The 12,294-nt window shown below is 42.1% G+C and overlaps 1 protein-coding gene across 1 annotated transcript in view; it reads left to right on the plus strand.

Moving 5' to 3' along the window:
- Positions 1–4,442: 4,442 nt before the first annotated feature.
- Positions 4,443–12,294, plus strand: part of PIK3R2 (phosphoinositide-3-kinase regulatory subunit 2) — a 28,447-nt gene continuing 20,595 nt past the window's right edge. Inside the window, exons 1-3 of the mRNA XM_087922874.1 lie at positions 4,443–4,911; positions 9,343–9,435; positions 10,710–10,772. Coding sequence (XP_087779000.1) covers positions 4,443–4,911; positions 9,343–9,435; positions 10,710–10,772 — 625 coding nt within the window. The remainder of the gene's footprint in view (positions 4,912–9,342; positions 9,436–10,709; positions 10,773–12,294) is intronic.

Raw genomic sequence — 12,294 nt, forward strand, 5'->3', positions numbered from 1 at the left:
TGGGGAAGCCAGATTTACTTAACAGTTGTGTTACCAACTTAACAATTGCAGTGATTCACTTAACAACTGTGGCAAGAAAGGTCACAAAATGCGGCAAAACTCAGTTAACAACTGTTGCGCTTAGCAACAGAAATTCTGGGCTTAATTGTGGTCATAAATTGAGGACTACCCGTATTCCACCCCTGGCAAGTTAAAATAAGTGACTCTTAGGACATAGTTGGATTGTGAGCAGAAATGAAGCCATTGGACAGAAGGTCAAAAAAACTGGTGCCCTTAGTTGATTTGAGCTTCAGTTGTCTTCAGTGCCAACCAACATGGTTTCAAGGCAAGAGCATTTGTGCATTGAAGAAACCGAATCCATAGGGCTCTATGGGTTACCGATCTGCATACTAGAATGTCTAACAAGAGCATAAAATTTGGAGTCGCCCCAAGTTTATTTTAGGGAGTGAGGGATGTCAGGTTTCAGTGATTATTCTGCACTAAATTAGAAACTGTGAACAAAGAGCCAATTTCAGATGCAACCCATATGGACTTAATTAAAGTAGAACTATTAAATATGCTGAGGAGAGTGAGGCCCACTTTGTGAGCTCTGGAAGGGTCAGAGGAGGATACTGTAAAGCCACAGGATAGTCAAAGATATTTGACTATATTTGGATAGTCAAAGATATTGTAGGAAAAAAGCCATGTTCATCCGTAATATCAAAAAATCAGAAGGAATCTGAGAGCACCTTTTCAGACTAACAGACTTGATTAAAAGGCATAAACTGAAGGTGAATCTGATAGTGACCTACAGCTCACTAGAAACCTGTGAGTTTTTATTAGATATGTTCATCTGAAAAGGTGCCTTTAGACTCCTTTTCATTTTGGAATATTAACATTTGAAGAAAAAGTTCCCTGGACACATTTGAGATCTATAACAGAGGTGTTCATCTTTGGCGACTTTATGACTTGTGGCTGGCTGGGAATTCTGGGAATTGAAATCCACAAGTCTTAAAGTTGCCAAGGTTGGACACCCCTGGCCTAGGTATTCCTGGTTCACTTTCTCAGCTCAGCAGCCAAGAAAAGAGCTGTAAGTACAACTAGCCACCGTTTTCATGAAGGTTGGTGACAGAGAAGAGGGGCATAGAGAGGATCCATCTTTGGTGTTCTGGATTATAAAATGGATGCCAAAAGCAAGTTTAAAATAGCTCCTGAATGGGATTCTCCCATTCCTACAGTTGCTCCTTCCAAGTGGATGAACTGGGTTACTTAATGGACGTCTATGGGATGACATTTTGCCATTTTAAAAGTCTCTTTGAGAGTAGCCATGGATTTATATTAAATTCTGTGAAACCAAAGATGTGCATCGTCCAGATATTTGGTATTTAACTTTGATTTACATAATTCTCAGCAGTGTTGGAGTTGGAAATCAGTAGGGGAGATATCCAGGTGGGCAAAGGCTAAATTAGGAAAGGAGGAAAATATATTGACTGTAACTAAGTAAATCATCAAGGTGCTGCATTTTTAGTGAGATTTGGAGGCCCTCCTGTTAACCAAAGCCAATCAATTCAAAGCAACATATATTAAGAACTTGGGAAGGATCTTCCCAGATTAGATTAAAAGGCCTGTTGATAGTTTGTTTTCTTGACAGTGGTATGGCATTAGTTTGCCATGGTTTTTTTTTTTACCGTCTATGTTAGCATATACCTGGAATCATCTACCATCCAAGTACTAATCTGGTCAACCATGATAGATAATGCTGAGTCTGGACTCCCCAAACTTAGCAACTTTAAGACTTGTGGACTTCAACTGGCTGGAAAATTCTGGGAGTTGAAGTCCACAAGTCTTAAAGTTGCCACGTTTGGAGACTTCTGCTTTAGACAGCGGCCAAACAGAACAGTCCCTGGGAAGCTCAAACACTCACAAAGAAGTAACATTGTCTACTTTTTTATGTAAGAGAGACTCTAAGGTACACCGACACAAGAGCTGGAAGTTTAATTTAACCATACTGATTATTATTGCCGTTGTTGATTCCAGATCTAACTCATTTTTTTACCCCAATCCATTCTTTATCCATAGAGCATTTTTCTAAGGATAATGCAATGTTGTACTTGTACGGGTTGGCCTGGAGGAAGGGCTGATGGGAGATAGCGTTCCCTGGGATAGAGATTTCCAAGGCACAATAGGGCAGAAGTTCCTCTTGCCGCCGCCTTCAATCTCTTCCCTGGACTTGGTTCCAATTTTACAAATGTGCATGTTTGTGTATGGGGTGTGTGTGTGAGAGAGAGAGACACGCACACAGAGAAAGAGAACATGTGAGAGAGAGCTATTGGTTGAAAGAGGGGAGAGTGAAAGAGAGATGAATTCCAGGCTTCTGTTCCCAGTACAGTGTGAACTTCTAATGCCCTTCTCTGCGGCTTGCTCCAAGTCTCTCCAACAACCATTTTTTAAAAATGTCCTAAATAAATCCATTGTCATACATTTTCTAGCCTGCAAGAAAAAACTGAGAACTGGGAGCAGAAAAACTTGAGATATCCATCTTAAAAGGGAGAAAGGAGGAAAAACTTTCCTTGTTCACAAAGGACAGGCTGGGAATTGATATGGCTTTGAGTTGCAGTTGAGAAATCCTATCTTTGTTTTCAGAGATTCACTTGAGAACAAAACTGGTCAGGTCTCTGGCCACTATCATGCGCATCTGGCTGCTTTTATTCCCAATCTTCTGGACTCTTGTTAGTGTGCTTTGTGAAGCGAAGAGCTGCTCACCCCCTGGCCTAACAACAGGGGTTGCTTGTTCTGAGAAACATGACTTGGGATCAAAGTACCTCATGATTACCTCAGAGCAATGTTTCTTATCTTAAGTTTTCCTGGCTGTTTAATATACCTGGAGAAAGGTTTCTGGCACCTAAGTTGGCTATACAGGTAGTCTTTGACTTACTGTCACAACTGAGCCACCTTCCTTGCCATAGTTGTTAAGTGAATCACTACAGTTAGGTTAGTACCCACTGTTGTTAAGTAAATCCAGCTTCCCCATTGCTATTTGTCAGAAGGTCTCAAAAGGTGGTCCTAATGACCCAATGACACTGCAACCGTCACAAATGTGATCCAGTTGCCAGATATCTGAACTTTGATCATGTAACCATGGAGATACTGCAACAGTTGTGTGAAAAATGGTCGTAAGTCATCTTTTTCGCTTCTGTTGTAACTTTGGTAATTAAAAGTGCAGAATACCTGTACTAGGACTTGTCTGTCCTTCCATTTTTGCACAACTGTATTTCTAAGACCTTTTTGCATTTTTATTGAGACCTTCCCCTTCCCATTACTTCCTTTCTGCAGTCTCTTTATTATCAAAAATGCTATTAGTTTATCAGAGTATAAAATACAAAGAAAAATGAAAATAATGGGAAACTGGGAGAGAGGGAAAACAAAAGTAGATTAAAAAGGGAAAAAGAAAAAGGCATTGACTTCTTTTTAGCGCAGTAGAAGATAATAACATTACAACTTCTACTTTTTACTTTTATACAATAATATATGCTAGCCATTTTTATAATAATGAACCTATCTAATCAGCAAAACCAAAATCAAGTTTCATTTTCTTCATTACAAGCACACAATCCAGGAGCAGTTTCCAAATAAACCAAATTAGATATATTATTTTCTTTGAATAAAACAATTTAACCGTCTACTTTTTTCCCTTGGTGTAGAAAATAATACATGTTTCTATTTGTACTATTCTATGAGGATAAGCTGAAAGGAGTGACTTAAATTTACTGAGTTAATTGGAGTTATAGGGTAGATTTTTACTGGTCTGATATTGAAATAAAGTTCTAATGTAGCTTTGTATTTATAAAGTGGGTTTGAAAATGTGGTTTTTTTCATTATATGTAATGCTTGAGTAATTCCTAAAGCTTATAAATATTATTAAAAATGTATTTGAAAGCATGTTAAGTCTAAAAAGATGTATTAGAATTTAATGATTTTACAAAAATTATTAAAGAAAAGTTTTAAAATAGGATGTTGAGAAAAAGTTTTCCCCCCTTTAAGGTTAAAGAATCTGAAATATTGCTAATACATGAATGATAATCCTTTCTGTTGTCTCGATCGAATTTTTGTCTGCTGTTTCCTTGTTCTTGGTATTTTTCTCTTTCAGTCGTGCTGTGGTGCTGAGCTCCATTTCTGTTAGCTGCTTGGGACACCTCCTAAAATCAAATATAAGTATTAGCCCTCTTACTTAAGGAAGCGTGTCTGAGTGATGGTCTCCCTTCCTCTCCCTTTTCCAGAGTCCTGCGCATCACAACTTCTTCCCGAACACCTTTGAGATCCTGAGCTGTCATTTGCCTCTCCTCCCCAGCTCACCTGCAAGTGCTGGATTATGCTCGTCACGTTCTCCCTTTGCTTCATCATCTGGTTGAATCGTGGCTTCAAGTTACGGGAACGACGGGGCTGTACTTAGGGCCCGGCTGTTCATGCCAGCAGACCCAGGGAACTTTCACCTTCATGCAGAGCTCTTGAGAGGGAAGTGGGACAGCCAACCTCAGCCCACTCCTCTTTTCCACTTTTTTCCTCGCCGGTGCATTTGCTTGGTTTTTTTCCAGGGGACTATGGGGAGCACTGAAGGCTTCCAGTATCGGGCCCTCTACCCCTACCATAAGGAACGCAACGAAGATATCGATCTGTTACCCGGGGACACCTTGGTGGTGAGCAAGGGGGCCTTGCAGGCCCTGGGCTTTAAGGATGGAGATGAGCAGATGCCGAACCAGATTGGCTGGATTCTAGGGGTCAATGAGCGCACCAAACAAAAGGGGGATTTCCCGGGCACCTATGTGGAGTATGTGGGGCCAGTGAAAATCTCCCTCCCGTCCCATCGTCCCAGGGTCACCAGGCCCCTGCCCGCCACTCCTGGAACGGGGGCATCCCACGCTCCGGAGGAACAGGGTGAGTACCTGTGTCAGGGTGCAAAGTGAGAGGAAGGGCTTGCAAGGGGGAGGAAGAAAGTGAACCGTTGTGGCTTCAGGTCAGGCTTTTGAAAAATGCTGTTCCCGAAACATCCAGTCCAGGGAAGGCTACCAACAACAAGAACAACACGGTTCATTGTTCTGCTCCAACCAGTTTCCTAGTTCCTGTTGGCTGGACTTGCCATCTGCCCCCACAGAGCGAGTAGGTAGGCCCAGCTGCTCTCGGTCTCCTGAGCGGGAACAGCCCTGAGGCTTGAGATGCCCTTCCCAGAATAAGGGGCATCTGCAGAGAGGTGATGCCTGGGTGCACACTTGAAGCCAGCAACCAGTGTGGCCTCAAATTATGGGCTTCAGTGTCATGTACAGTAACTACCACATCAAAGGGCAGAGAGGCGTTTCAGGTTGTCTGAAAGCTAGCCAAGGGAGACCATTTTTCTTATTAGGCTTCCCAGCATTTAGCCAGTGCGGAAGAGGAAGTCCTGCCAGGATATGTTGTTGTTCCGTTAAATCGTAAAATCTATTTATATGGGTTTTTTAAAAAAATGGACTAACCAGGTACTAAAGGATATCTTTATTTTCGTAAAAACGCTTATAAATAATGCCAGAAGCAAAGGATCTTAGGCACATGAAATTAAATGGTTGATGGATGGAGATATCCCAATTTGGCACTTTCCAAAAAATGGGAGGGTTGGAATTTCCAGCTGGCTAAGTTGGGATGTGGTCAAACATACATTAAAAAACAGGTAGTATTTGATTGTAGCCCCTGTCTTGAGTGTTTTTGACTATATAATGTGGATATCCTTCTATGGCTAAGAATTTTGGGAGTTATAGTCCATGGCAGAATGGAGGGTGTCTGGTTAGACAAGGTTGGTCTAAAGCAGAGGACTCCAAACTTGTGAACTTTAAGATTTGTGGACTTCAACTCCCAGAATTCTCCAGCCACATAGTATAGCTGGCTGGAGAACTCTGGGAGTTGAAGTCCACAAGTCTTAAAAGTTGCCAAGTTTGGGGACCGCTGGTCTAAAGCCTGACTAAAGAGAAGTTTTCTTTAAACAGCTATCAGTTTTTCTCTCTATATGCAGATAGTCTTCAACTTGCAGCCATAATTGACCCGAAAATTTATGTTGCTAACCGAGAAATTTGTTAAGTGAGTTTTGCCTCATTTTCCGACCTTTATTGCCACATTTGTTAAGTGAATCACTGCATTCTTAAATCAGCAAGATGGTTGTTAAGTGAATCTGGTTTCCCCTTTGATTTTACTTGTCAGAAGGGGGCAAAAGACTCCAGGACACTGCAACCGTCATAAGTGTGAATCAGTTGTCAGGCATCCAAATGTAAATCACATGACAAGAGGCTGAAACAGTCGTAAGTGTGAAAAATGACTAAGTCACTTTTTTCAGTGCTGTTGTAACTTTGAATGGTCACTAAATGAACTGTTGTAAGTTGAGAACTACCTGTAAATGTTTTCTTCCTTTCCCACTACAGGTAGTCCTTGACTTACAACAGTTCATTTAGTGACCATTCAAAGTTACAATAGCCCTTAAAAAATGTGATTTATGATCATTTTTCACAGGACCATTGCAGCATTCTCATGGCCGTGTGATCAAAATTTAGACACTTGGCAACAGTGTTTGTGACCTTCTGACAAGCAAAGTCAGTGGGGAAGCCAGATTTACTTAACAACCATGTTACTAACTTAACGACTGGAATGATTCACTTAACAGCTACAACAAGAAAAGTCACACAATGGGGCAAAACTCAACTGTCTTGCTCAGGAACAGAAAATTTGGGCTCAATTGTGATTGCACGCCAAGAACTATCTGTACCTGAATAGCCCACATCTTTGGGAGATAATGATAATTACAATATCCTTCCTGAAGTTGTAAAACCTTTGTGGCTCCTGCTGCTTTTCATAATGACTCAGCTTTCTTTTTTTCACATGTGACTTACTACTAATCTAATACTTGGTGGGTTACAGGCTGAGCTCTCTCTGAACCTCAGTCTCCCTGCCTTGCTTAGTGACTCTTTTTTACTTCTCGGCTGGCCCTAAAAGGTCTGGACAGGTTGTGAGAAAATACAATAATCTGGGTGCAGTGTTGCCAGTTGAGGCAAATATTTCTAGGAAGACGTTTTGTTTCTTCTCCTTAGCAAGGCAGGTGTGAGATTTTTTTGGTTTAAAATCACCACATTGGAGACATTGAAAATAATTTTCAAAAACTTTCTGCATCCATCTGTGAGCGATGATGGGTGGGAGTGGGAATAGTTTAAGCGCTTGCTGGGGGGAAAAAAAGAAATAATAATAGCACTCAGAAGCAAAAAGTTCTCTTGGCCCATTTCCCCCACTATTTTCCCTTTAAAAAAAATCTTATGAAGGTAGCTTGGAGAACAGAAACAGAATTCTTTACAGACAGCCAAAATCAGCTTTCCTTCCCGTTTCCTTTTTCATCAGCTAATTTTCATTGAAGAAGAGAGGCCCAATGCTAAACCATTGGAGTGGGGAAATGGCCAGCTTGGTGTATGCATTTACACACACACACACACACACACACCCAGATAAAGGAGCGTGCATGCATGCACACACTGTTTCACAATCAGGAATGTGCTGACTTGACATTCTCCGGCTGAGCCAGAGGATTTGACTCTGTCGGGCTCGGGGGCCAGAGCTGGCCCAAGGCCAGCTTGCAAGGAAAATGTCTGGGAGTTTTTCTGGACTTTTTTGAGCGGGGTGACTGATCGTGCTTTAAAAGAGGTAGGAATAGGTTTAAAATTCCTTTTTTTTTTTACTTACAGAGGGCAAAGTAGAGCCCAGGGCAGCTGCAGAGGGCACTCCTGGCCAGGAGGAATTGGCACCTGTTTTACAAGTGAAGCCAACTGATTGCAGATGCCCAGTTGAGTCTGGAAAAACCAGACCTTACTTAAATAAAATCAGGAGAATTGGCAGGTCATAGTGGAAGCTCCCTGCCACTTCTCGGAGATTATAAATGTATAAATACAAAGATTAAAAATTCTGGCCCTTAGCATCTGGACAGGTTCCACCTTTATGATCATCCAGCTTTTTTATTTTACGTGGAGTTCATTAAAAATGTGTGTTGCCTTTTGACTCCTTAGAGCAATCGATAATCTTTGCAACAATCGTTCAAAAACACACCATGTTATTATCCCAAATTGCAGTTGGAAGGATCCTAATCCCAGGGTCACTGATTGGCTATGTTTACACAACATACTTTACCCTAAATTTGAGATAGCAATGTCCCACATACTGCCCTCATATAAACCTGTTTTGCTTCCTGTGATGACCATGTCCCACAACTCATTAAGACAATCAGTAGATCATGTCCCATATCACGCTGAGTCACAAACTTTGCACGTCATTTGAACCTAATGTCATGAGTTGTAGGAACTCAGCCTTGATTCTGTTCATTCCTTTCATTGTTATTCTGTATTAATAATAATAGGTCACAGTAACTGTATTAATAATAGGTTATCCCTGCACATATTTAATTGTCAAATTTTTCTTACGACTAATGAAACCTGGAAATTTTGGCCGTAATTCATGATGGTCATAAAGCAAGTTTCCATGTGACCATACCTGATTGTACGGCCTTTTTTTTTGCAGTAGTTGTAAAGAAAATGCTATGGTCATTTAACGAATACCACGCTGGTTAAGTAGATCCATTGTTCATTATGTGGCTTTTTCCCCCAGAAACAAATTTAGAGCAAAGTATCTTGTGTAAATATAGCCAAATTCTGGATTTTAGCAAAAACATTATAAATGCAATGACATGACCACGGGACAGAGCCATAAATGTGGGCCAATTGCCAAGCGTGCCAAAAATGGGCATGTAACCGTGAGGGGTATGGGTGTTGGAACTTCAAATTCAGATTAGATTTTTAAATAGCTTTTTTGGGGTATGCTACCATTTAAAAGTTCACTAAGCAGCTAGTCATATGTCCACTCTTGTCACAAATGTGACTGGGCAACTTATAATAAAAGTTAATAACAAGTATAAACAATTAGAAATGATTAAACATATCCATTTTCTCATTTAAAAATACTTGATGCTGCTCATATAATTTATAAGATACAACTGGTGAGATATAGTCAAAATGTACCAAAACTGTACTTTAATACACAATTATCAAATATAATTTCTTATCAGGTACAGGTCATTCTCTCCCGCCCCCCCCACCCCCCCCCCAAAAAATGATTCTCATAAATACCTTGCTTACTACAAAACAAGGAAAAACTGGGAGATTTTGGGGGGGAAGAGTTCCATGTTATTTTCAAATATTATTCAAATAATATTTTTATTTAATTAGTTTTTGGTGCTGCCCAGGTTGAGAAGTGGACGGCATATAAATTTAATAAATAAATTTTAAAAAGCCTTCTGTCTTTCTGCCCATGTTTCAGGGGTGACACTTCCAGAACTTTCCGAGCAGTTTGCCCCACCTGAAGTCGCCCCACCTCTGCTGTGTAGGCTGGTGGATGTGATTGAGAAGAAAGGTGAGCCAAAGGAGACAGCTGGGTAGTGTGAGATTTTGGCCCAGAGGCAGCGCCTGCAAGCTACATATGGGATATTGGTATGGAGGGTACCTCTTGAAGCTTCCCTGCTAATGTTAAGACAGTGTGGATGGAAGACCACCTGGTGCTTTATAATGGGCACTGAATTATATGATGGAAAATAAAGAATCAGTGTGACCTAGTGATAAATGGGTTGGGTTACCTAGATTTTTTGTCCATTTTCAACCACAGGAGCTCATGGGGTAGCTTTAAGCCACTCTCTCTATCCAATTTACCTCACAGGGTTGTTGTAGAAAAAATGAAGGAGGGAGCAGAACCCTATTGATGCTTAACTTGAATTCTTGAGCAAAAAAAGCAAGATATAAATGTAAGAAGTAAAAGCAAGCAAATAAATGGCCTGTTGATACTGAATGGAGTATAAATAGTTCTAGGGTAGCCTTTTTTTTTAAAAAAAATTAAATTTGTATTATTAATCCGTTGTTTTCTAGACAGCAAGGACTTAATAGAAGGGAAGAATCATACTCCAGAGCTGGTGGCTCAGAGACGTTCTGGCTTAGGGGGGTTGCTGGTTCAAAAGAGGCTTTTGGCCAAAATCGGCAAACTAATGTTAAATCTTATGTTTATGTTAAATCTTATGTTAAATCCTCTCAAAACCCTGGTTAAGATTTAGCATGTTGGGTGCCCAGACAAAGTAGAGTTGAAGAGAGGAATATATTGGCAACGTACTTCCTGTGGTTAATTCTTTTAAGAGGGAGGATATATTGAAAAGCTGCCTTCCCTCCCTTTCTGGAAAGGCTGATCCCCGGGGATGCTGGCTTACCAAGATTTCCGCTCTGTGGCAAGAGTAGAGGGACCTCCATGAGTCAATCTGGTATAATGATTACAGTAACAAGCGAGGATTGGGGAAGCCAGATTCATAATTTGAGCTGTGGAAGCTCATCGGGTGACATTGGCCAAATCAGTCCCCTTCTGCCTATCCTAACAGGATTCTTGGTGTAGGAATGAAATCAGTGTTTCCTAAGCATTTTAAAGAAAGAATGGGACACCAAAGCATAAATACGAAGGTGCGCAGGTGGGCAAACAGGAAAAAAAACACAGTTCCTTTTCCTAAGCCCTGGCCCTATTCCTTCACTTTTATTTCCCTGCCCCCAAAGTGCAGCGTCCCCAGTTCCCTGCCTCCCCCTCTCCCCAGGAAGGGGAAAAAAAAAAACCTCCTTTGTGAAGCTAATCCAATCTGCTGTGTGTTGCTTTCACAGGGTTAGACAGCAAGATGCTCTACAGAACATCTGGCTCCGAACTAAGGCAAGCACTGAGAACCGGTAAGAACCAGTTCTGCGGGGAGCAAGCAAGGCTGATCAGATGGAAGAGATTAGAGGCTGCAGCAGCAGCAGCAGCAGCAGCAATGCCTGCATTCAGAGCTTCTCAGCAGCAGATCCCGGCAGGGAGGGCAGAAGCAAAGGGGTGAGCGAGTGGAGAGGGGCAGAGCGCTTCTTTCTGGTTGAAAAAGCCGGAAAGCACCCTGTGAGTCGTGAGCCCACTTAAGTTAACTCACTCTAAATTCAAAAGCGGAGGGAGGCCGGATGGTTATACCACCCGTCTTCAGTGCTCTGAATATTTTTCTGCGGGTTTGGGTGGCCTTGTGTTCTGCAGGCAGAAGATCTTAGGACATTGCCAAATTGGCCACCTCACCCTAAGTGGACTGTTTGGACTGGCAGAAGGCCACTCTTGTTCAAGATCTACTTGGATTTTCTGTATGCGTAGGAAGAGAAAACAAATTGGGAAACACGGGACACATTTAAATTTGGGAAGCATATTTTGGGCCCTCTGCTTGCAAAATGGTGGCCACTGGAGGGGGAGGGGAGGGGTCATACATTCACAACATGGCTGCCACGGTAGGGATAATTAGTCACCAACCACTCACGTACCAGAACAGATAAGCTTGCTTTTGGTCACCACCCCTAAAATAGCCCTGCCCTCAAATTTCTGGCTATCTCAGTTTACCTTTGTCAGGAAATGGTGATCCTAGACACGTTCCCATGTTTATTTTCTAAACTCACATTGGGTTGATTTTTTTTAAAAGGACCCAATACTTGATGGTGCTTTGTTCCTGGATTTCTCCTGAAAGTCAGCTTTTGCTTAGACTGGCCACCATGTGCGTGGATGCCAAAATCACCAGCAGCCACACTGGGTGCATCTCTGAACTGTCAGCTGCCATGTTTGAATTCCTTCCGTTGATTTTAGCCCACCCAAGTTAGTTTATGTCATCTGGGAAGTGCTTGTATTAAAAGTGCTTGTGTTGAACTTTAAGGCAACTGGAGCATCAGAAGGCCTAGTAGGTGTCATAAGAAGATCTATGAGCGGCGTCTGCTGTTCAGTGGTGGGATTCAGCCGGTTGTTAAGGCGAGGGAAGGAGAAGGCTGCTTTCCCTCTTCCTTCTCCCTGCTCCTCCTTCCCTTGTGCCGGCTGCTCTGTTCCCCATTTCTCCATTGTAGCGCAGCATCCAGGATCTACTTTGGTAGCCGTGTGTGTGTGTGTGTGTGTGTGTGTAATTTAACAACCGGTTTGCCCAGGTTGAGGTTGGCCATTGCGGGAGGCTCATCCCGCATGTGCGGCAGAGCTGGAGGATGGAGAAGGGCCACGCCTCCCACGACAGCCAACGTGACCCTGGGCGAAGCAGTTGTTAAATTATTTGAATCCCTCCACTGCTGCTGTGGGTAGAGGCTGGATGCAATCATGAGCCAATAATAATCCAACCGTAGTCCAACACGCCATATTTAAGACCTACAGAGTCAAGGAGCCAGAAAGTGATGGTAGAGCCCTTGCTTGAGTCCTGCCTGCGTT

Source organism: Pseudonaja textilis, chromosome 1 (genome assembly GCF_049901715.1).
Source record: "Pseudonaja textilis isolate UNSWEBS1 chromosome 1, rPseTex1.2, whole genome shotgun sequence".
NCBI lineage: Eukaryota > Metazoa > Chordata > Lepidosauria > Squamata > Elapidae > Pseudonaja > Pseudonaja textilis.